Source organism: Xyrauchen texanus, chromosome 8, assembly GCF_025860055.1.
Source record: "Xyrauchen texanus isolate HMW12.3.18 chromosome 8, RBS_HiC_50CHRs, whole genome shotgun sequence".
NCBI lineage: Eukaryota > Metazoa > Chordata > Actinopteri > Cypriniformes > Catostomidae > Xyrauchen > Xyrauchen texanus.
In genome coordinates this window covers 43409778-43437699 of record NC_068283.1, presented here as the reverse complement: position 1 = coordinate 43437699, position 27922 = coordinate 43409778, and the positions used below count along the sequence as shown (strand labels likewise).

The window sequence follows — 27922 nt, the reverse complement described above, 5'->3', positions numbered from 1 at the left end:
GATTTTATCACACTTAAAACATGTACACACACATATTATTTATGTCTTGTGGATATCAGATTTTTCAGTCTGTTTTACATAATATAATAAATATTTCTATGCTTTGTGTTTGAACAGATGCTTTTGATTTCCAGTGGTGCTGAAATGCTGCAGTTGCTGTGAGCTTTTCATCATAATTATAATCTTTTTATTTCAGTATGAATCCTCCTCTTACAGTTATATCAAGTCAAGTCAACCTTTATTTATAGAGCACATTTAAAAACAACATCAGCTTTACAAATTAATCAAATAAATACACAAATACCAAATTATATACAAAAATAAATAATAATAATAAATAGATACAATTCAAATCAAGTGTTTACCAAATTTAACCTATAAAAATTCCTCTTCGAATGCAAAAGAATATAAATATGTTTTCAGAGGATATAAAAATGGCTATAGAAGAAGCTGACCTCACATGGTAAGTGAAAATATTCCAGAATCTACAACGACAACGAACATTCAAAAGAAGTTGCTGAGAAGACCTGAGTGCTCTGGTGGGGGAGTAAGGGACGATTTCTTTGGGACAGGTCTTTGCTGGAAAGAAAATGATTATAGATAGATCTCAGGTGGAAAAAGTTCCCTTGACAACGGCACTAATTTGCTGATTATAAAGTAATGATGAATCTAAAATCACTCTAAGACTCCTCACATGATCATGTACATTCATGACAGAGGACCTAACTGGGCAACCAGGCCAGGTAAAGAGGACATGGAGGGACCTAAAATCAGAACTTCAGTTTTGCTTTCGTTTAATTGTAAAAAAACAATTTGCCACGATGTTTAATATCTTTGAAGCAATTTAGGATATTATCAAATGAACACTTCTTGTCTAAGCTCACTGGTGAGTCAAATTGGGAATCGTCAACATAAGTGACAGGATATGCTGTACTTATGGAAAATAGAGTATAGACAAGTCAAATAATGAAGGGTGCTTGGATGCCAACCCTACACTTGAGACCATTGAGAAGAATGTTATGCCTGATAGTGTCGAACACGGCACTCAGATATAATAAAACTAAGACAACATAAGAGCCTGAATTCATGAAGAGAAAAATGTCATTAGTAACCTTTGAGCGATGCAGATTCAGTCTGTGCAAGAGTCAGAAATGTGTCTAACATGTGAAATGTATTTAGATCGGAATAAAGCTGCAAATACTCAACTCTCTCCAAGATCTTGGGAATAAAAAGGCAATTTTTGGGTCCTGTCTCTCACGTCCCTTAAACACCAATAGTCAAACCAGGGAAAGATGTAACAGAATCAAGCAGTTATAGACCACTAGCTCTTACCTCCACATTATGTAAAGTAATGGAGAAATGATTGTCAGGAGGTTAAATGATGTGCTGGAGATAAAGGAAATATTGTCACCGGTCCAAAGTGGTTTTTGAGAAAGGAGATCTACAACAGATACCTTGGTATTATTTGAGAATTAAGTAAAAAAAAGCTCATAATGAAATATGTAATTGCAGTCTTTTTTGATAAACATCACATTGTCCATCTATGACTGTTTGATCCTTCACATGAGTTCAACTCTCAATATTCCAGGCAGTGAAGATGCTGAGAGTTTTTGTATTGATGTTGAATGGAGAATCCCGAAACTGTATTGGACTCCTCAGTATTGGAAGTTTCCTGACCTAACAACGGCAGTCTATTTGGTCAAATAAAGCCTCTGAGTTCAATGTTGGTCAGATGTTGCATGTATAAATGATAAGTCATTAATTCCTTCATCCTTTTTCATAGTTTGCCGAAACTTTAGTCCATGTGAATTCCTGCTGAAAAGAAACTATTTCCACACAGGTGTATAAAATGCACCTGCCACAGCCTGGAACCACAGAAAACTGAGACAAACTGACAAAGTATGCTCTTACTGTCATTGAAGTGGTTGTGGAGAGTAGACAGTATAATAGAGGAGACCGGGGAGCAGCTGTCACATTATTCACAATTTTGTAAATAAATCTCAGGAACCAAATAAGCTACACCACCAATATTTTGTCACATAAGAGGAACATTTGTCTGTTAGGTACTCATACCAAGAAAATATTTCTACCATGTTAATATTTAAATATATTTCATATAAACCATTGTAACAAACTGAAGTACTTAAGTACACACACACACACACACGCGCGCTTATATGCACACACAACAACAGTTAGTTTCGTTTCTCGAATCTGATTGGACGAGAGATGTTCCACGAGCACTCGGACGCTTCACTGTGTGTGTATCACTCCGCTTGTGTTTGTGCATTACTAATCTAAAGTGTAATTATTTACGTCCACATTTATTCTGTTTGCATTATCATTTCAGAATATTTATTTCCCCCTATAAGAGCACTGAAGATGGCGCTGATGTAATGGACCAGATGGCACGACTGCACTCGGTAAAGGGTGGATCCTGTCACTGACCTGTAGCTGTATTTTACAACGTCTTGAACCTGCAATTAATGCACACATTCTGTACAAACAGTGCATGAACCATCAGCAGAAAGTCATTTATCCCTGAGCTGGTAAAGGAGATTTGTGCGTATCTAAAAATGGCAAAGGCAGCAGGTGTAGCAGCACAGAAGAGACTTTTCCTCTAACCCTTCCCCACATGCCAAAAGCAGACAACCAGAGGCGCTGCAATAGGGCAGGCAAGGCAGGCAATTGCCTGGGGCCCCGCATTTTGAGGGGGCCCCCGAGGGCCGATCATTTAAACAATCAGAAATGTTCATATTAATATAACACGCAGTGACGCCGCAACACCTCCGCATCCCCCTTAGTGGGCCCCCCTCTCTCGCAAGGCTGCGTATGCTTTTGCTGCTTCTGGCCTTTTTCAAACTGTCGTAGCGCTTACTCGCGTTCTGTCTTTCTTTTACTGTCTGTACCCGAAAATGCATGAATTCGTGTATTAAAAATGAAGAGGACATATCCATCTGGCAGCCAGAAGCGGAAAAAAAAACAAGATGATGGGGAAAAGAGAAAACATGACTGCGGTAAGTGATGGAGAATGAGATGATGATGATTAACTTAATTGACTTAACATTTACGTTAAGGATAATTAATGACAAACAAATCGTTTCGATCGTTCAATTCACATTTATTTTTCACAGTAGTAACGTTACATATCGTTTTAAAGCACCTTTACATAAAATACATGTAAGTTATCTCGAGTGATCTGTTATCAGAGGTGACTGTTAAGTAATGGTAGCTATTTTAAGAAATGTACAAAACAAATCACACAATCCACGTTGTTAATTTCAGTTTAGTTTCACTTAAGATTAATTACAAGTAACGTTAATATGTTACTGAAAAACTGTTTAGCTAGGGGTTGCACTTAGCAACAGCATGTAAAGTGTTAGATGGTATTAATGCAGGCTGAAATAGAATACCGTTTAAAGGATTAACGTTAGTTCACCTCAAAATGAAACTTTCCTACTAATTTACCCCAATGCCATCCAAGATATCCATGTCTTTTTTCCTCAGTGGAAGAGAATTTTTTTTTTTTGAGGAAAACATTTCTGGATTTTTCTTCGAATAATGGACTTCAATGACAACCAACGTTTTTAAGTCCAAATCAATGCAGTTTCAAAGGTCTTTGAAGTGCTTCAACGGGCTGTGTACGATCGCATCTGAGGAAGAGGGTGTTATCTAGCGAAACGATAGGTCATTTTCTAAAAAATAATATACTTTTTAACTACAACTGTTCGGATTGAGCTGATCTGCAACGCCGGGAACTACGTCATCACGTTGAAAGGTCACGCTCGATATCGCCGGCGCCGCCCACTGTTTACAAAAGGGACCGTCATGAAGGAGGATTGTTCAAATTGTATTGTATGTTGAATGACATATTTATGTCTTTGTGTCATATTATTGTTTAAAATGGTCCGTGAGGCGGTACTTCCGACGGCGCCGGCGACATCGAGCGAAAGTATATAATTTTTTTAGAAAATGACCTATCGTTTCGCTAGATAAGACCCTCTTCCTCAGCTGCGATCGTGCACAAAACTTAATTTCAAGGCAAGAAATACATGGATATCTTGGATGGCATTGGGGTGAGTAAATTAGTGAAAATGGTAAGTTCAGAGTGTCAGATAGTGCTAATATAGAATAATAAAATAAATATTAAATAAGATGCTAACCATATATTTATTAATAATTTATGTTCTGTTAGATGTGTTTTGACTACTTTTTGTATGTTGTATAATTATATCTCTAGGTAACAAAGATATATTTACAAAAAAATATTTTAGAAGGGCCTCATTGATTAATTTTGCCTGGGGCCCCCACTCAATGTTGGTTCGCCTCTGCAGACAACAGTTCCACCTTTCGCGCTATTTTGTGATCGACAAAGTGAAAATGCGGGAAATAAATTGCGACATTTGCCGCCTTCTGCCCGTTTCCATTCAAATGGACATTTTCTGAAGAAGCAGTAAATACGACCCGAGTTAAAGATGATTAGAAAAATATATTTAAATATATATTTTTTTCGTTTTGTAATTTAATTTATTTCATACAGGGGATTTTGCCGGCATTTTTTCAACAGTAAATCTAAACAATAATTTAATATAATTGGGCTGTAAGTGTTTAAAAAAGCACTGATGATTTTCTCCTGTATTGGTGGGAACAGTTGTTTATGTGTTCTCACCGGGCGTGAATGAAGCAATGCTGTTTTTCACAAATGTGTCAAATATCTCAATCTATCTGTCACAAGGTGTCAGTTCTCCTGTTCTTCTCATCAAAGCGCAGATAGCACATGAGTGTCCAAATTCATTAGACCAAAAGTCCCCCTGTGTTGCCGCCCAAATGACACAGTGAGCTTCAGGCAATCTGTGCGGCTTTATAGCTCTCGATACAATGATCATAATAGCGCCGCAGATGCGCGTGCGCAGTGATCTCAATGAAAGCGCTTCTCAAAAACATGCACATAGTGTGCCTCATTTCCCAATAACTGCTGATCTTAGCTGTTATAAGAGCTTTTTCTACGAGCGATTTTATGAACCATAGTTATATGTTTTATGTGCAACCAGAGTGAGCACCCGCAAAATGCGACGAGACTCACTCCAGTTCACGAGCTCCTCTCCAAATGTGTTTCAGACGCGAGTCATTTTGCTCATCTACCTGCAAAAGAAATGCTGACGTGTTTGAAGAAACACACTTTATTATATTTTTAAGAACAGACAAAAGAAAAGATGTCAATGCTTGTTTGATAGTTTGGGGAAGGAACAAAGGCGGTATATAAGGAGGTTCCTAATTATCCATTCGCCTCCTGGCGTGTCGGTCAGAACACAGGATAGGATTCAAACAGTCAGGTTCCATTCAAAAGGGGTTTATTAATATGGTAGAAGCCACAAGTCACAGGCAAATGACAGGTTGCATATTTAGGTAGTCAGGTTGATATGAGGGTATAGGAGAGTATTTGAACAGGTGTGTGTGTGTGTGTGTGTGTGTGTGTGTGTGTGTGTGTGTGTGTGTGTGCTTCTACAACAGAAACAGAAAGAAAGAAATAGGTTAACATACCTCTGTACCTCTAACAAATACCAGGAGATTATATAGCTAATTATCAATAACAATATACATAACATAGTAATATCAACTTGTAATGCAATAACGCTTATCGCAACATGCTGATATGGCGTTAATATGTAAACAATAAAAAACACGAAAACGAAAGTAAACTGCTGATCGGCAATGAGCATCACTTAAAGGGTAACTAAACACCTGCTCAGAGTCTGACTCCACCCACTAGAAATATTTGAAAATGCAGGAAAAGTGGGCAGACCCCGGCGGTACTAGTACTAATAAAGCCCCATGCTTACAGATCATTAACTAAAAAAAGTTGGTTTAGGGTTTAGTTACCCTTTAATTACCTCATTTATATGAACATAATAGATTCATTCCAGTCATCATCTACACAGTGACATGCACAACGACATATTCTGCAATATTATTGCCTCAGGAGTCAGATATAATTGAACATTGAACATGTGAAACACGGCGCAGATGATACTAAAATAACGGGTAACACCAGATCCCAAAACACTCAATATCAGCGGATAAACATCACGTTAACATTCATGAAATGATCTGTGGATTAATCAGAACATATAACAGGGAAATAATCACTTACAGTCACTCATGGACGCACACTTTAACACCCACAACAAGTTATCTAGCACATATCACGGGTATTTTGTCTGCCTCGTTCCGCTGTATAATGCCGTTGATTGACAGGCGCTCTAAGCTCCGCCTTTCCAACAATGCTCGTGTCTGATTCACTGTTCAGATGGTGCAACGGGACCCTGTCTCGTGAAACTTTGTATTAAATAAACAAAGAGGAAAGTGCTGAAATCAAAAAGTAATACAAGACACGTTCGTTGTTTGCAATTTTCGCCTGTTGCCGCATAATGATACTTGCGTGATGGCAAATGGAGACCTGCGTGAAGTTGCCCCCCACCCAACGCAAAACGTCTGCAAAAGAGTCTCAATCGTTTGTGCTGGTTTGTGCTGCTTCGGTTTTTTAGATATTAAAATAAAATGTATAGGTCATTCTGAGGTCACTCATGACTGTTTTAATAACATTTCAAATGTAATTTTATTTCTGTGATGTCAAAGCTGAATTTTCAGCATCATTACTCCAGTCTTCAATGGTGTATTTGTTTGTTTTTAATTTCGTTTTTGTTTATTTTACTTGTATTGTTTATTTTATAGATTATACTGTATATATTTCTTTCTATTTGTAGTCTATATATGCTCTATATTTTATTCTATGTGTTGGATTGACAATTGTCATGTTCATTGTTTGTAATCTGACTGGCATAATAAAAACATTTAAAACTCCATCTTCAATGTCACATGATCCTTCAGAAATCATATTACATATATAAATATTACTTACCCCAAACCTTTGAATGATTGTGTATCCACCTCCATCCATCCATCTTCAACCGCTTATCCGAAGTCGGGTCGCGGGGGCAGCAGCTCCAGCAGGGAGCCCCAAACTTCCCTATCCCGAGCCACATTAACCAGTTCTGACTGGGGGACCCCGAGGCGTTCCCAGGCCAGTGTGGAGATGTAATCTCTCCACCTAGTCCTGGGTCTTCCCCGAGGCCTCCTCCCAGCTGGACGTGACTGAAACACCTCCCTAGGGAGGCTGCCAGGGGGCATCCTTACCAGATGCCCAAACCACCTCAACTGACTCCTTTCGACTCCTCACCCTATCTCTAAGGGAGAAGCCCGCCACCCTTCTGAGGAAGCCCATTTCGGACCCTTGTACTCGCGACTGTGTTTTTGTGTATCCACACACACAAAAAAAGCAGCACAACTGTTTTCAACTGATAATAATAATGAATTATTCTTGAGCAGCAAATCTGCATATTAGAAATATTTCTGAAGAATCATGTGAAACTGAAGACTGAAGTAATGCTGACAATTCAGCTTTGATCACAGCAATAAATTACAGTTTATTCACTATACTATATATTCATATAGAATACAACTATTTTACATTGGAATAATATTTTACAATATTACTTTTTTACTGTATTTTTGATCAAATAAATGCAGCCTTGGTGAGCAGAAGAGACTTCTTTCAGAAACATTAAAAAATCATAATGATTTCAAACTTTTGGCTAGTATATATATATATATATATATATATATATATATATATATATATATATATATAAACAATCTTCTTTCACATTGTCTTTATGGGGTATTCTTTGTATAATTTTGAGGAAAATAATTAATTTAATACATTTTGGAGTAAGGCTGTAACATAGCAAAATGTGGAAAAAGTGAAGCGCTGTGAATGCTTTCCGGATGCTCTGTATGTGTGTGTGTATGTGTATGTGGAAACTCGTGACTCAATGAATTAAGAATTAAGCCAAAATGATTTTACTTTTGAATTCAATTACTGTGTACTATCAAACATCCATTAACACCTTTATCTTTAAAAAAAATAAAATTAAAAACACTTAATACTGACAAGCCACTATCTGTCTTCAAACCAGAATAACAGACTTGAGGGCAAACAACAAGGCTGTGTGGCATGTAACAAAAATACTTGTATTTGTGAAATTAAATTTAAACAATGCAATCAGTCTTTTGTGTATAATAAAGCATATGGGCATATTTAGTCTTTTTCTGACACTCCTGTCACTCCACTTCTCAGGTCGTCATACATCTCCCAGACACATGGAGACCTCCTGCAGTAGGCCACATAATGTCCAAGAGCATCCTGGGTCGTCTTCTTCTTGTCAATCACTAGAGCATCCTGGTTAAGCCTCCTTTGAAAGTTGTGATTGCCCTTAAAGTAAATCTCTCTCCATGTAAAACTGTAATTAGCATGTATTAGTATTAGCAACGAGTTTTCTGTTCAATAAACATTGACAATCTTAGCTCTCTTGAATGCTGTACCATAATATTGTAGCTGACAGTGTTTAAACATTGTACTTACATTGGCCAGACATTTGATTTAGTAACGACTTTTGTCGCCTGTTTCTCTACTTACTCTTCACTAATGTCCACAATAGTATCTTGAACAGAAGTTGTAATTCCCTCTAAGCACAGGCAGACACAAGTGGTTTTCTTGCTACTGGTTTATTGAAGTCCTCGCTCCAAATCCACCGTGAAAACTAATAAAACAACATTGACGAGAAAATATAGAAACAATGTTAGCGTAACATAAACAATAACATGCACAGCATGTTGAATAACATTTACCAAAGTAAAATGCAGACGGACAAAATAAATACCTCGTTGGCTGCATGCTACAAAGAAAGGGAAGTCTTTAACTCTTCAGAGGTAAACTTAAACCGCTCACATCAAGGTCTGCTTTAGCCAGCATAAAATTCTTCACCGGAACACACACGTGTACATGCTATCTGCTGCCAGCTGGAGTTGAGCAACAGTACAACTAACGCGAGAGCAACCCAATGAAACTTGTAAGTGACTTCAAAATAAAAGCATAAATAACAACTTGTTACTTAACAAGAAAAAGGGAAATATACAATTACAAAATGTTATTGCAACAACAATTACACTCCCACCAAATCACACAAATCTTAATGTGGGATTTCTCTAAACACAATATTTGTTGCAAGTAAACGCTTTACCTTCTCAATGAAACATTTCCTGTTAACCATTTAACATGAAATTTCACACATTTCAAACATTTACACCTTAGTCTGCCTCAAGCAGAGTAACAACTTTCTGTATAGGTCTTTCAAGGAACATTGTTTTAGTTGTTAGTTTCCCCCCTTTGCCCAATGTGGTGTCACTAAGCAGTAATCTCAGTTTTCTCACCCTACCATCTGAACTTGGATAAACTTCTGTAATTCTGGCCAGCTTCCATTCATTGCGTGGTACCAGATCATCTTGTAGAAGGACGATGTCATTGACCTTTAAATTCCGTCTGTTTTTGTGCCACCTTTGTCTTGGTTGTAAGTTCAATAGATATTCTTTCTTCCATCGAGTCCAAAACTCATTAGCCAAATACTGCACTCGGCACCACCTCTTGTGAAGATAAAGATCCTCTCTGACAAATTTTCCAGGTGGGGGCAGAATGATTGTGGACTTCATTGTAAGGATATGGTTTGGAGTTAAAGGTTCAGGTCCGGATGGGTCATTCAAATACTCAGCAGTGAGTGGTCTGCTGTTAATGGTGGCCATAACCTCATACAGGAATGTCCTTAGAGAAGTGCTGTCAAGCCTTTGTGCTGAATGGTCGAGAATAGCAGTGAGAACACTTCTTATGGATCTTATTTGCCTCTCCCAGACACCACCCATGTGACTTGCTGCTGGAGGGTTCATAAGAAATTCACATCCTAGAGCCTTCACTCTTTCTTGATCCATTCCTTTCATGAGTTCTGCAAACTCTCTCCTTGCACCAACAAAATTGGTTCCTTGGTCACATCTCAGTTGACGAACATTTCCTCTTATGGCAATGAATGCTCTTAAAGAATTGATAAATGCATCAGTTGTCATGTCATCAATCACCTCTATGTGTACGGCTCTTGAACACAGACAAGTAAGTAAGAGACCATATCTTTTGAGATCTTTCCTTCCTTCTTTAACATAGATTGGACCAAAGCAGTCTATGCCAATGTAAGTGAAAGGAGGACTTGTTTCTGTTCTCTCTTTTGGTAAGTCACCCATTATTTGTTCCTCAGTACTTCTTCTGTATTTTCTGCACTTGACACATTTGAATATGTGTGATGAGACAGCACCACTGCATCCCAGGATCCACCATCCATTAGATCACAGTTCATTTATTGTCATTCCACGTCCTTGATGATGTACTCTTTCGTGAAAGTGCTTGATAAGCAAAGCTGATACGTGGCTGTTCTTTGGGAGTATTGCCGGATGCTTCACGTGTGGGTGTAACGTGGCTTTACTTAGGCGCCCTCCCACTCTTAGAATACCCTCTTCGTCCAAAAATGGACTTAACTTGTGCAGCTTCCTGTCTTTAGATTTGGTAACTACTTGGTTTAGTTTTAAGCTCCTTATCTCATCTGAGAATGCTTCTTCTTGAACAAGCTTAATGATAAAAAGTTCAGCTTCTTTCCTTTCTTCTAGGCTCGTTCTTTCTTTTGTTCTTTGTTTCACACCTTTGTACTCTTTGACTTGACGTTGCAATCTGGCAACTGCTTTTACTCCCCTTGACCAATCAGAGAATTTCTGTAGACGATCCAATAATGATCTGTCTTCCCTTGCCTTTGTGTTACACACAAGAGCCTTGTTGAGTTCAGGATCATCTTCCTTTACTTCTCCCACCTTGCGTTCTCTGTCAGGTAGTTTCTCTTGCCACAGAAACGTCGGTCCTGTGAACCAGTTTGAGGTCTTAAGTTGCTCTGCAGTCAAACCTCGAGAGGCATGATCTGCTGGATTGTCTTCAGAGGCAACATAATGCCATTGCTCTGGCTTCGTGCTTGACTTTATTCTCTGTATACGGTTGGCTACAAACACTTGAAACCTTCTGGCGTCGTTGTTTATGTAGCCGAGAACAACTGTGGAGTCTGTCCAAAAGAACTCTAGTAGGTCTTGGATTTCTAGTTCTTTTCGGAGCATATCACTGGTTCGAACAGCAATGACTGCTGCTGAGAGTTCAAGTCTTGGTATAGTTGTGATTTTGGTTGGTGAAACTCTTGCCTTTGCCATTACCAGACAGCAATGGATTTCGTCAGACTGGTTAATAGCTCGCATGTAAGTACATTCACCATATCCGGACACACTTGCATCGGAGAAATGGTGGAGCTCATACCTTTTAACATTGCCAAACCTTGCAGGTAAGAAGCATCTTTTGATTTGCATTTCAACCAGATTGGGAAGGTCTCTGATCCAGGACTCCCACTGAGGTCTTAGGTTTTCTGGAAGTTCCTCATCCCAGCCAATCTTCTCTCTGCACATTTGCTGGAGTATTTGTTTCCCCAAAAGGATGAAGGGTGCCATGAACCCCAGGGGATCATACACAGAGGATACAGTAGAGAGCACACCTCTTCTTGTTAGTGGATTGGGTTTTACTTGAACTCTGAATTTGAATGAGTCAGATGTGATGCACCACTCTACGCCAAGAGCTCTCTCCATATGTGGTAAACTCAAGGCCATGTCTAGATCTTTAATTGTAGCACATTCTTCTTCCAGGATGGTTGCCATCACGTTCTCACTGTTAGAAACAAACTTATGGAGTCTTAATTTGCCAGTGCTGCAAAGCTCTCTTGATTCTTTGACAAGTTGGATGGCTTCCTTCTCAGTTTGAACACTTATTAGACCATCGTCTACGTAGAAATTTCGTTGAATGAAGCGTATGGCGTCTTCGCGGAACTGACCTTGTCCTTTTGCTGCCAGGTGTTTTAGGCCGAAGTTGGCACAGCCAGGAGATGAGGCTGCTCCGAACAAGTGGACCTTCATTCTGTAGATTGATGGTGTAGTTTCCAAGCTGCCGTTCTCCCACCATAAGAATCTTAAATAATCTTGATCTTCCCTTTTCACATGAAACTGGTGGAACATTCTTTCAACGTCGCACATGACTGCAACAGAACCCTTTCGGAAGCGGCACAGAACACCCACCAATGTATTTGTCAGGTCAGGCCCAGTGAGCAAATGGTCATTAAGCGATGTTTCTTGAAACTTGGCAGAACAGTCAAATACTACTCGGATTTTTGCTGGTTTCTGAGGATGATAAACTCCATGATGTGGAATGTACCAAGCAGGATTGTTATCAATTTCTTCCTCAAGGACCTTCTCTGCATCACCACGTGAAATCATGTCCTCCATAAAGTTTACGTAGTCTTTGTAGTACCTTTGATCTTTCCTTAGTCTCCTTTCAAGACAGTTCAGGCGGTGTATTGCGCATGTCTTGTTGTTAGGTAATGTTGGTCTTTCTTCTTTGAACGGTAATGGCATTTCGTAGTGACCATTGTCCTTTTGTGTGATGTTTTCTCTTAACTTGGATAGGAACTTGAGATCTTCTTGAGACACAGGATTATCTTCACCACCTTTTTCGGAGAAGTCCGATTCAAGGACTCTAATGATCTCTGATGGAGTAAGTTCCTTTACTTTGGTTCGGCTCACATAGTGTACTTCAGCTTTGAGATTGACAGAAGGCTCCACACCTGGTGTCACTTGTTTCACTACTATGCGATGGCTGATTCCAATGGCATCACCATAGTCTACGCAGGGATTCCCGTAGCCAACAATGCTCCATCCAAGGTCTGTACATTGTGCATAAGGTTGATTTCCTTCCCCAGACACAATTTCCCTTGGTAGTAAGGCTTGTGAGCAGTTGTACCCAATGAGCAGACCTACTTCGCAGTCCTGTAGAGGTGCAATATCTTCTTGAAGGTGCTCTAAATGGGACCATGCCTTTGCGGTTTCATCTGTTGGTATGTGAGTTCTGTTGGCTGGAATAAACTCACGTGTGTAGACTGGTGGTAAGGGAATCTTCTTACCGGAGTAAAAGCCTCTCACTTGTAGGTCATTTACTCTTTGAGAGCTTACTACTGTGGTTCTTGAGGCCATAGTAGAGAGCTTGAGCTTGACGTGTTCTTTGTTTGCTTCCAAGGCTTCAGCTACTTCACTTAGAACAAAAGTTGTGTCGCTTTGAGAATCCAACAGAGCATATACAAGGACTTCTTGCGCTGGCTGAATTGTGGATGAAAGCCAGACGGGAATTATTGCAGCTGTTTGCATGTTAGCTTGATCAACAATTACTCTGTTTGAAGTAGCGGCTGTGGTTGTTTCTGCGTGTTGTGTAGATTGAGGTCTCCTTTTGTACTTTTCATGATTTGTGCTTGGATTTTCTTGACTCAGATTTTGCTTGACATATGGTGGTCTTTGTTCACCTTTGGCTCGCTCCTCGTGCAAACAGGTAGGATGCCGCTTGTGGCACATGTTACAAACACTCCTGCTGTTGCAGCTCTTTGAGTGGTGACCAGAATTGAGACAACCAAAGCATAGCCTTTCAGCTTGAACAAATTTGATTCTGTCTGAAATTGTTTTCTCCATGAACTCCCTGCATTTGTGCAAAGTATGCCCAGTCTTGTTACAGAAAATGCATGTTATGACAATCCTTTCATTTGAACTTGTGGTCAATGTCTTTGCTCCAAAGCTTTGATGTCTTTGGCATTTTGTTTTTTCAGCCTCTCCTTGTTTCAGTGACTGCAATGATGTGACAGGGTTACAGGCAATTTTTGCTTCTTTTGTCAGAAATTTCACAAATTGACTAAAGGAGGGGAATTGGTTACTCTCTTCTTGTACTTTGATAACTATCCGGTTCCATCTCACCGTTAGCCAATCTGGTAATTTTGAAAGAATTTTCCTGTTTTCATTACAGTCATTTAACACTTCCAGTGTCTTGATGTGGACCATGGCAGCCTCACAACTACGAAGAAAATCGGCAAACTCTCTAAGCTCAAAGCTGTCCTTAGGTCCCATCTTTGGCCATGCTTGGAGCTTGTCCCTGTATGATTTTGCAATTGTAAATGGGTTTCCGTATCTCTCCTCCAAAATCTCCCATGCTGCAACATAGGCAGATTCGGTTCAGAGTAGGAAATAGCCTTCAAGTGCTTTCTTAGCTTGTCCACTTACGTATCTACGGAGGTAGTATATCTTCTCCTTGTCTTGAATGTTCTTCTGGTCGATCAGTGTTTCAAAAGAAAGCTTCCAGTCATTGTATCTCAATGGATCCCCACTGAATAATGAAGGTTCAGGAATTGGAATCCTGTTGGCGCTTAAAGCACCTGCCAGCACCTTAACAAGCTCCGCTGTACTTTCATTTGAGGAGGTGGATATAGCTTGTGGTAAAGAAGGCATATGCAGAGGCAGAGGATTTGTGAGTGCAGGTTCTTGATTATTTGCTGCCATCTCATGCTGTAGTATGTATTTCTGTTCTTCTGTGGCCTTCACTTGATCATAAACCTGCATTCTTGCTTGCGCTGCATTGAGACCTTTCACTGCCTCCAAACGCTGTATCTTTCTCCGTTTTTCCTCTAGAATCCGTTGAAGATTTGCATGCTCATCTTCCAGTTGAGCTTTAATTTTAGCTTCCTCTTCCTCTCTATGCATTCTTCGTTTCACGTCTTCCTCTTCTCGCTCTAAACGATGCTGCCTCTTGATCAGCTATCTTCCTTTTAGCTTCTGCTTCTAGGTGATTTAGTTCTGCTTGCTCTCTTTCTTGTTCTTGTAACACTTTCAGAACAGCTTGACTTGCAGCAGCATCAGCAACAGCTTCTTGTCGTTTTACAGAGGAACTGCTTGAATGCTCTGAGGTGCCTTTTAAGATAGAGCCTGATTTACAGGTGCTTGAGTCAAAGAGAGACCCTGCTTCAGGCCAATCTTGCTCTTCTAATCTGGAATCTTTCCATCCAGTCGACTTGAGGCTTTGGATACAATGAACCTAGAAATCTCTACACACAGATCCACTCTTCGACGCACGTCAGGGTCTGGAACTGAGACATTGCGTAGCTCATCATAAACACGCTGGACATCTGCAGAAAGACTTGTGACGTCTCCAATGATATCATTAAGCAAATCGTCAGATAAAGGATCTGTGTATTGTGATAATGGCTGCTTAGATGATTTAACTTGTATTCTCCATTTGTCGTAAATGTAGTTAAACCTTTGTTGAAGCGCTTTCATTTTTTCGACTTGCATTTCTTTACCCTTGCATTTAAAGTTCTGATTCTTTGACTTCGTCTGGGTTGCTGAGTTTCCTCTTGCTGGACTTCAGCAGCCACTTGGCATTCTTCAGGCAGGTCTTGAGAATTTGCACTATCCCTAACACTGTCCCTTACCTCAATTGTAGCTTCATTTGGCTTTGACATTCTCAATCATTGCATTAAATTTACCCATTTTGTAACACTTGATCAAATGTAAATGTTAATTAAATGTAGATCCTTTAAAGTCGAAACAGATCAAATGTTATTAGTTCAAAAACAGTTGAAAATGCACTTAGAGAATTGGAAACGTGCAAAAATAGCTTAATTCAACTTTGCTTATTACCTTCAAAATACACTCAATATATATATAAAACACTTAGAACACTTGAATAACTTAAATAACAAATGGCAAATAGCCTTCACTTATTATTTCAATAATGCAATTGAAATATAGAAAGTTCACTGAAAAAAAAAAAGAATTTTCCGTTTAACTTTGGCACCTTAATGTGACTATAATGGCAAGCTTCAATTACATTACGTGAACAGATAAGTAAAACATGTACCACCCACAACACAGCAGCTATCACAGTAAAACTCTTTGGCAAACCTTTACAAAAGCCTTCTTCTTAGACCACTCTTAACTTATTAGTGTTCAAGTTGCTTATGGTTTTGTCTTGAAAACGTTGCCCATTAAAACTGTGTGTCTTCTTACTTCTTACTGTGTGTTTTGCGTCACACGTTAGTCAGTTCTTTTATGGCAGCTCCGTGCATGCGCAGGTCGTTAGAAGTCCGCTGATCCTTTGAACTGGCCGCATCGTCACTTAATATGCCCACTCGCCTCGATGAACAGTACGAGTTTTCACTGTAATTCCCTCTAAGCACAGGCAGACACAAGTGGTTTTCTTGCTACTGGTTTATTGAAGTCCTCGCTCCAAATCCACCGTGAAAACTAATAAAACAACATTGACGAGAAAATATAGAAACAATGTTAGCGTAACATAAACAATAACATGCACAGCATGTTGAATAACATTTACCAAAGTAAAATGCAGACGGACAAAATAAATACCTCGTTGGCTGCATGCTACAAAGAAAGGGAAGTCTTTAACTCTTCAGAGGTAAACTTAAACCGCTCACATCAAGGTCTGCTTTAGCCAGCATAAAATTCTTCACCGGAACACACACGTGTACATGCTATCTGCTGCCAGCTGGAGTTGAGCAACAGTACAACTAACGCGAGAGCAACCCAATGAAACTTGTAAGTGACTTCAAAATAAAAGCATAAATAACAACTTGTTACTTAACAAGAAAAAGGGAAATATACAATTACAAAATGTTATTGCAACAACAATTACAGAAGTGTCACATGGGCCTATAGTGGTGGCAGTGAAGTGTAGCAGATGATACTCCATGTAAATAAATAAAAAGTTCAATCAGGAAACACCAGTGAAGTAAAGAATGTTTATTGAACAAATTGTTTATTGAACAAATGATGTGATGATTAGTCTTGACAGAAATTTTTCGGAAATTCGACTCAAGTGTGTTCACATCGAGGAGATTTGCGCTTTTGTTCTCATGCCCAGAGCTGAGCGAAAGTGAGTGACAGAAAAAGAGTCCGACAGACACCAGATGAATATTCAGCTGCTGCTGTCTGAACACCAATACGTTTTTAATAAACACCATAGCGACTACAAAAACATTAATAAGGAGTTGTTGTATTAAAACATCTTCATCCAACATTTTGGCAAGAGACTGAAATAACAAACCCGCACTGCTCATAAATCGTAACACACAAAACTAGATAGACCTATTTTAGAAATATATAATAAAGTAGCCTAATATATAGTAATCAGAATGACCGAGACTGCTACTAACCTATGATTTTTGTGACCATTAAGTGATCTATTTTATTCTGTCATTATTGTATTCATTAAATATCAGCATTTATAATTCGCCTGTAATTCAATGTCTAATATTTAAAAAACTGAAGCAGCACAAACTAAACTTTTACCAGCACAAACAAGCACAAATGAAGCACAAACGATTGAGACTATTTGGGTAAATTTAGAGCATGTGGGGGTGGGGGCTGGTGACGTCACTCGCCTATAATTCAATGTCTAATATTAAAAAATCCGAAGCAGCACAAACGAAACTTTTAGGGGCACAAACCAGCACAAACAAACGAGACTATTTGAGGTGGGGCATGGGGGCTGAGTGACCTCAGAATGACCTATAAATATTCTTTAAATATCTAAAAAAAAAACGAAGCAGCACAAACGAAAATTTTTACAGCACAAACCAGCACAAACGATTGAGACTATTTTGCAGACATTTTGCGTTGGGTGGGGGCCAACTTCACGCAGGTCACAGACCTGTGTCCCGCACTGAGTGTCGAGAGGACTGTGATGACGTCACTGAGGCAACAATGATTGACAGGATTCAGGACCAATAGCGTCTGTCTGAGAAAGTGAACGTAAAAGAGCGAGAAAGAAGAGAAAAACAAACCGACAGTAACACCAGATCACAACTTCTCTATCATATAGGCTGCTTTGTCAAAACAACATGAACTTGAATCACTGTAACACTAGCACATATAAAAACTCTGATATATAAAACAACTGAAAAACTTTTATTTCTTTCACCATCAGACTCATTTCCAGTCCTTTGAATGAATTTATAAAATCTTAAATGTCAAGACTTTTGATTATTTTGAGAATTGTACTTTCTTGATACTTATTTATGGCGACATAATGTGTGATTTGATTAAATGATCTCAAGTTGATATATATGATGTCTATCTTAAAGCCTGTGCTCTTGTGCTGATCTTATTTTCTTATTTAATAATCACATAGACCCAGCCCACAGCTATCCGAAAGTGAAAGTTAAATGAATGAAAGTAACATGTTAGACTGACTCATACGAACACGAACGTCCTTCACAGAAAAGGAAATGTTTTCAGAAATATCTAGAAAACATGACGACTTTTAAATATTTGAAGATGCTGCACCTGTCTAACTGTGTTTTGATGTCAATGCTGCTGATGATCGCTGATGGTAAGTATATCTGTTATCCTCTGGGTTATTTGGCAGCAGTGCGATGATTACATTAGCATTTTACCGAATTTCTGGCCGGTAAAGTAATTATTCCTACACCGATCATGACCTCATCGGCCTTCAATAGATCCACACTTGGATGTCGTATTGGGCTGTGGTCTGAAAGAGCTGAACATTTAACGTGTCCCCACAAAACCAAAAACTTTCTCTCACCCTCATGTTATTCCAAATACCTTTTTCTTCTTCTGTGGAACATTAGTGAAATTTGAACGAATGTCTAGATCTCAAATCTTAATAAAACGAGAGTTGATAGATGCAGGATTCAAGTTCTTCTGGTTTTGCAGTAACGGTGTTATGGTTCACATTTCTCACGGTTCGGTTTGTATCCGGGTTTTAGAGTCACTGTTTCGAAATGGTGTGGTAGTTATGTTCAGGGGAATATATATATATCTAAATATTTCTGCCAAATCCAAAGTAAAATATATTGTATTTGGTAACAGACACTTCAAGAGATTTGCCCTCACTACAAATCACCATGGTTTTACTACAGTAGCCATACTTTAAGCATTGTATTTGTAATCAAACAATAGTAACCATAACATTAACATGGTTACTATTATTTGATTACAAATACAATGCTTAAAGTATGACTACTGTAGTAAAACCATGGTTACAAAACTATAGTAAAATTAAGGTTACTATATGGAAACTACAGTATTACTGTTGTAAAACATTTGTTAATTGTATCAAAACTATGATTTATGCCAAGAAAACTATGGTGAAAACAGTCATTGATACTTCAGTCATGGCTTCTACAATATTATTATAATAAAACTGTGGTAATTATATGGCTACTACAGTACTACTACTACAAAAAAACGTGGTTATTATATTGCTACTACATTACTACTACTACATAAAACAATGTTTATTATATGGCTACTACAGTACTACTACTACTACATAAAACCATGTTTATTATATGGCTACTACAGTACTACTACTACATAAAACCGTGGTAATTATATGGCTACTACAGTACTACTACTACAAAAAAAACATGGTTACTATATGGCTATTACAGTAATTCTACTACATAAAACCATTTTTATTATATGGCTTCTACAATACTACTACTACATAAAACCATGGTTACTATATGGCTACTACAGTACTACTACTACATAAAACCATGGTTACTATATGGCTACTAAAGTACTACTACTACAAAAAACCATGTTTATTATATGGCTACTACAGTACTACTACTACATAAAACCATGGTTACTATATGGCTACTAAAGTAATACTAATACAAAAAACAATGTTTATTATATGGCTACTACAGTACTAATACTACATACAACCATGGTTACTATATGGCTACTACAGTACTACTACTAAATAAAACCATGTTTATTATATGGCTACTACAGTACTACTACATAAAACCATGGATACTATATGGCTACTAAAGTACTACTACAAAAAAACAATGTTTATTATATACATAAACCATGGTTAATATATGGCTACTACAGTACTACTACTACTACAAAAAACATGGTTACTATATTGCTACTACATTACTACTACTACATAAAACAATGTTTATTATATGGCTACTACAGTACTACTATTATATAAAACCATGGTTACTATATTGGTACTACATTACTACTACTACATAAAACCATAGTTACTATATGGCTACTACAGTACTACTACTACAAAAAACAATATTTATTATATGGCTACTACATTACTACTACTACATAAAACCATGTTTATTATATGGCTACTACAGTACTACTACTACATAAAACGATGGTTACTATATGGCTACTAAAGTACTACTACTAAAAAAACAATGTTTATTATATGAATACTACAGTACTACTACTACATAAAACCATGTTTATTATATGGCTACTACAGTACTACAACTACATGAAACCATGGTTACTATATGGCTACTACAGAACTACTACTACATAAAACCATGTTTATTATATGGCTACTACAGTATTACTACTACATAAAACCATGGTTACTATAGGGGTACTACAGTACTAGTACTACTACATAAAACCATGGTTACTAAATGGCTACTACAGTACTACTACAGTACTACTACTACATAAAACTATGGTTACTATATGGCTACTAAAGTACTGCTACTACAAAAAACAATGTTTATTATATGGCTACAACATTACTACTACTACATAAAACCATGGTTACTATATGGCTACTAAAGTACTACTACTACATAAAAACATGGTTACTATATGGCAACTAAAGTATTACTACAAAAAAAACAATGTTTATTATATGGCTACTATAGTACTACTACTACTACATAAAACCATGGTTACTATATGGCTACTAAAGTACTACTACTACAAAAAACAATGCTTATTATATGAATACTACAGTACTACTACTAAATAAAACCATGTTTATTATATGGCTACTACAGTACTACTACTACATAAAACCATGGTTACTATATGGCTACTAAAGTACTACTACTACAAAAAACAATGATTATTATATGAATACTACAGTACTAATACTACATAAAACCATGTTTATTATATGGCTACTACAGTACTACTACTACATAAAACCATGGTTGCTTTATGGCTACTAAAGTACTACTACAAAAAAACCATGGTTAATACATGGATACTACAGAACTACTACTACTACATAAAACCATGTTTATTATATGGCTACTACAGTACTACAACTACATAAAACCATGGTTACTATATGGCTACTACAGTACTACTACTACATAAAACCATGGTTACTATATGGCTACTAAAGTACTACTACAAAAAAACCATGGTTAATATATGGATACTACAGAACTACTACTACATAAAACCATGTTTATTATATGGCTATTACAGTACTACTACTACATAAAACCATGTTTGTTATATGGCTAATACAGTACTACTACTACATAAAACTATGGTTACTATATGGCTACTGCAGACACTACTACTACATAAATGCATAGTTACTATATGGGTAATACAGTACTAATACTACATAAAACCATGGTTACTATATGGCTACTATAGCACTACTACTACATAAAACCATGGTTACTATATGGGTACTACAGTACTACTACTACATAAAATATATTTACTATATGGGTACTACAGTACTACTACTACAGAAAACCATGGTTACTATATAGCTACTAAAGTACTACTACTACATAAATCCATAGTTACTATATGGGTACTACAGTACTACTACTACTACTACATAAAACCATGGTTACTATATGGCTACTACAGTACTACAATACTACTACTACATAAAACCACGGTTACCATATGGGTACTACAGTACTACTACTACTTCATAAAACCATAGTTACTATATGGGTACTACAGTACTACTACTACATAAAACTATGGTTACAATATGGCTACCATAGCACTACTAATACATAAAACCATGGTTACTATATGGGTACTACAGTACTACTACTACTACATTAAACCATAGTTACTATATGGGTACTATAGTACTACTAATACATAAAAATATGGTTACTACAGTACTACTACAGTACTATTACTACATAAAACCATGGTTACTATATGGCTACTACAGAACTACTACTACATAAATCCATGGTTACTATATGGCTACTAAAGTACTAATACTACAAAAAACCATGTTTATTATATGGCTACTACAGTACTACTACTACATAAATCCATAGTTACTATATGGGTACTATAGTACTAATACTACATAAAACCATGGTTACTATATGGCTACTATAGCACTACTACTACTACATAAAACCATGGTTACTATGTGGGTACTACAGTACTACTACTACTAAATAAAACAATAGTTACTATATGGGTACTACAGTACTACTACTACATAAAACCATGGTTACTATATGGCTACTATAGCACTACTACTACATAAAACCATGGTTACTATGTGGGTACTACAGTACTACTACTACTAAATAAAACAATAGTTACTATATGGCTACTAAAGTACTACTACAAAAAAAACATTGTTACTATATGGCTACCTTAGAACTGCAACTACATAAAACCATGTTTATTATATGGCTACTACAGTACTACTATTACTAAATAAAACCATGGTTACTATATGGGTACTACAGTACTACTACTACTACTACATAAAACGATGGTTACTATATGGCTACTACAGTACTACTAGTACATAAAACCATGGTTACTATATGGCTACTAAAGTACTACTACTACATAAAACCATGGTTACTAAATGGCTACTACAGTACTACTACAGTACTAATACTACATAAAACCATGGTTACTATATGGCTACTAAAGTACTACTACTACAAAAAACAATGTTTATTATATGGCTGCTAAAGTACTACTACTAAATAAAACCATGTTTATTATATGGCTACTACAGTACTACTACTACATAAAACCATGGTTACTATATGGCTACTAAAACACTAATACTACAAAAAAACAATGTTTATTATATGGCTACTACAGTACTACTACTACATAAAACCATGGTTACTATATTTTCTACTACAGTACTACTACTAAATAAAACCATGTTTATTATATGGCTACTACAGTACTACTACTACATAAAACCATGGTTACTATATGGCTACTAAAGTATTACTACCAAAAAACAATGTTTATTATATGGCTACTATAGTACTACTACTACTACATAAAACCATGTTTATTATATGGCTACTACAGTACTACTACTATTACATAAAACCATGGTTACTATATGGCTACTAAAGTACTACTACTACAAAAAACAATGTTTATTATATGAATACTACAGTACTACTATTACATAAAACCATGGTTACTATATGGCTACTAAAGTACTACTACAAAAAACCATGGTTAATACATGGATACTACAGAACTACTACTACATAAAACCATGTTTATTATATGGCTACTACAGTACTACAACTACATAAAACCATGGTTACTATATGGCTACTACAGTACTACTACTACATAAAACCATGGTTACTATATGGCTACTAAAGTACTACTACAAAAAAACCATGTTTAATATATGGATTCTAGAGAACTACTACTACATAAAACCATGTTTATTATATGGCTACTACAGTACTACTACTACATAAAACCATGTTTATTATATGGGTACTACAGTACTACTACTACAGAAAACCATGGTTACTATATAGCTACTAAAGTACTACTACTAAATAAATCCATAGTTACTATATGGGTACTACAGTACTAATACTACATAAAACCATGGTTACTATATGGGTACTACAGTACTACTACTACTACTACTACTACATAAAACCATGGTTACTATATGGCTAGTACAGTACTACTACTACATAAAACCACGGTTACCATATGGTTACTACAGTACTACTCCTACTACATAAAACCATAATTACTATATGGGTACTACAGTACTACTACTACATAAAACTATGGTTACTATATGGCTACTATAGCACTACTAATACATAAAACCATGGTTACTATATGGTACTACAGTACTACTACTACTACTACATAAAACCATAGTTACTATATGGGTACTACAGTACTACTAATACATAAAAATATGGTTACTACAGTACTACTACAGTACTAGTACTACATAAAACCTTGGTTACTATATGGCTACTACAGAACTACTACTACATAAAACTATGGTTACTATATGGCTACTAAAGTACTACTACAACAAAAACCATGGTTAATATATGGCTACCTTAGAACTGATACTACAAAAAACCATGTTTATTATATGGCTACTACAGTACTACTATTACTACATAAAACCATGGTTACTATATGGGTACTAAAGTTCTACTACTTCTACATAAAACCTATGGTTACTATATGGCTACTACAGTACTACTAGTACATAAAACCATGGTTACTATATGGCTACTAAAGTACTAATACTACATAAAACCATGGTTACTAAATGGCTACTACAGTACTACTTCAGTACTACTACTACATAAAACCATGGTTACTATATGGCTACTAAAGTACTACTACTAAATAAAACCATGTTTATTATATGGCTACTACAGTACTACTACTACATAAAATCATGGTTACTATATGGCTACTAAAATACTAATACTACAAAAAAAATTTTTTATTATATGGCTACTACAGTACTACTACTACATAAAACCATGGTTACTATATTTTCTACTACAGTACTACTACTAAATAAAACCATGTTTATTATATGGCTACTACAGTACTACTACTACATAAAACCATGGTTACTATATGGCTACTAAAGTACTACTACTAGAAAAACCAATGTTTATTATATGAATACTACAGTACTTATACTACATAAAACCATGTTTATTATATGCCTACTACAGTACTACTACTACATAAAACCATGGTTACTATATGGCTACTAAAGTACTACTACAAAAAAAACATGGTTAATACATGGATACTACAGAACTACTACTACATAAAACCATGTTTATTATATGGCTACTACAGTACTACAACTACATAAAACCATGGTTACTATATGGCTACTACAGTACTACTACTACATAAAACCATGGTTACTATATGGCTACTAAAGTACTACTACAAAAAACCATGGTTAATATATGGATACTACAGAACTACTACTACATAAAACCATGTTTATTATATGGCTACTACAGTACTACTACTACATAAAACCATGTTTATTATATGGCTAATACAGTACTACTACTACATAAAACTATGCTTACTATGTGGCTACTGCAGACACTACTACTACATAAATCCATAGTTACTATATGGGTAATACAGTACTAATACTACATAAAACCATGTTTATTATATGGCTAATACAGTACTACTACTACATAAAACTATGCTTACTATGTGGCTACTGCAGACACTACTACTACATAAATCCATAGTTACTATATGGCTACTATAGCACTACTTCTACATAAAACCATGGTTACTATATGGGTACTACAGTACTACTACTACATAAAATATATTTACTATATGGGTACTACAGTACTACTACTACAGAAAACCATGGTTACTATATGGCTACTAAAGTACTACTACTAAATAATCCATAGTTACTATATGGGTACTACAGTACTAATACCACATAAAACCATGGTTACTATATGGATACTACAGTACTACAGTACTACTACTACATAAAACCACGGTTACCATATGGGTACTACAGTACTACTCCTACTACATAAAACCATAGTTACTATGGGTACTACAGTATTACTACTACATAAAACTATGGTTACTATATGGCTACTATAGCACTACTAATACATAAAACCATGGTTACTATATGGGTACTACAGTACTACTACTACATACATAAACCATAGTTACTATATGGGTACTACAGTACTACTAATACATAAAAATATGGTTACTACAGTACTAATACAGTACTACTACTACATAAAACCTTGGTTACTATATGGCTACTACAGAAATACTACTACATAAAACTATGGTTACTATATGGCTACTAAAGTACTACTACAACAAAAACCATGGTTAATATATGGCTACCTTAGAACTGATACTACATAAAACCATGTTTATTATATGGCTACTACAGTACTACTATTACTACATAAAACCATGGTTACTATATGGGTACTACAGTTCTACTACTTCTACATAAAACCATGGTTACTATATGGCTACTACAGTACTACTAGTACATAAAACCACGGTTACTATATGGCTACTAAAGTACTAATAATACATAAAACCATGGTTACTAAATGGCTACTACAGTACTACTTCAGTACTACTACTACATAAAACCATGGTTACTATATGGCTACTAAATTACTACTACTAAATAAAACCATGTTTATTATATGGCTACTACAGTACTACTACTACATAAAACCATAGTTACTATATGGCTACTAAAATACTAATACTACAAAAAACAATGTTCATTATATGGCTACTACAGTACTACTACTACATAAAACCATGGTTACTATATTTTCTACTACAGTACTACTACTAAATAAAACCATGTTTATTATATGGCTATTACAGTACTACTACTACATAAAACCATGGTTACTATATGGCTACTAAAGTACTACTACAAAAAAACCATGGTTAATACATGGATACTACAGAACTACTACTACATAAAACCATGTTTATTATATGGCTACTACAGTACTACAACTACATAAAACCATGGTTACTATATGGCTACTACAGTACTACTACTACATAAAACCATGGTTACTATATGGCTACTAAAGTACTACTACAAAAACCATGGTTAATATATGGAAACTACAGAACTACTACTACATAAAACCATGTTTATTATATGGCTACTACAGTACTACTACTACATAAAACCATGTTTATTATATGGCTAATACAGTACTACTACTACATAAAACTATGGTTACTATGTGGCTACTGCAGACACTAATACTACATAAATCCATAGTTACTATATGGGTAATACAGTACTAATACTACATAAAACCATGGTTACTATATGGCTACTATAGCACTACTACTACATAAAACCATGGTTACTATATGGGTACTACAGTACTACTACTACATTCATTATATGGCTACTACAGTACTACTACTACATAAAACCATGGTTACTATATTTTCTACTACAGTACTACTACTAAATAAAACCATGTTTATTATATGGCTATTACAGTACTACTACTACATAAAACCATGGTTACTATATGGCTACTAAAGTACTACTACAAAAAAACCATGGTTAATACATGGAAACTACAGAACTACTACTACATAAAACCATGTTTATTATATGGCTACTACAGTACTACAACTACATAAAACCATGGTTACTATATGGCTACTACATTACTACTACTACATAAAACCATGGTTACTATATGGCTACTAAAGTACTACTACAAAAAACCATGGTTAATATATGGAAACTACAGAACTACTACTACATAAAACCATGTTTATTATATGGCTACTACAGTACTACTACTACATAAAACCATGTTTATTATATGGCTAATACAGTACTACTACTACATAAAACTATGGTTACTATGTGGCTACTGCAGACACTAATACTACATAAATCCATAGTTACTATATGGGTAATACAGTACTAATACTACATAAAACCATGGTTACTATATGGCTACTATAGCACTACTACTACATAAAACCATGGTTACTATATGGGTACTACAGTACTACTACTACATAAAATATATTTACTATATGGGTACTACAGTACTACTACTACAGAAAACCATGGTTACTATATGGCTACTAAAGTACTACTACTAAATAATCCATAGTTACTATATGGGTACTAGTACTAATACCACATAAAACCATGGTTACTATATGGGTACTACAGTACTACAGTACTACTACTACATAAAACCACGGTTACCATATGGGTACTACAGTACTACTCCTACTACATAAAACCATAGTTACTATGGGTACTACAGTATTACTACTACATAAAACTATGGTTACTATATGGCTACTATAGCACTACTAATACATAAAACCATGGTTACTATATGCGTACTACAGTACTACTACTACATAAAACCATAGT

General features: G+C 36.1%; 1 protein-coding gene across 4 annotated transcripts in view; it reads left to right on the top strand.

Moving 5' to 3' along the window:
* The first annotated feature begins 18078 nt into the window (after positions 1 to 18078).
* Positions 18079 to 27922, top strand: part of LOC127647776 (uncharacterized) — a 417720-nt gene continuing 407876 nt past the window's right edge. For all 4 annotated transcript variants that reach the window (XM_052132240.1, XM_052132239.1, XM_052132238.1 and 1 more), the window contains exon 1: positions 18079 to 18235. In XM_052132240.1, coding sequence (XP_051988200.1) covers positions 18157 to 18235 — 79 coding nt within the window. In that variant the 5' untranslated portion in view covers positions 18079 to 18156. The remainder of the gene's footprint in view (positions 18236 to 27922) is intronic.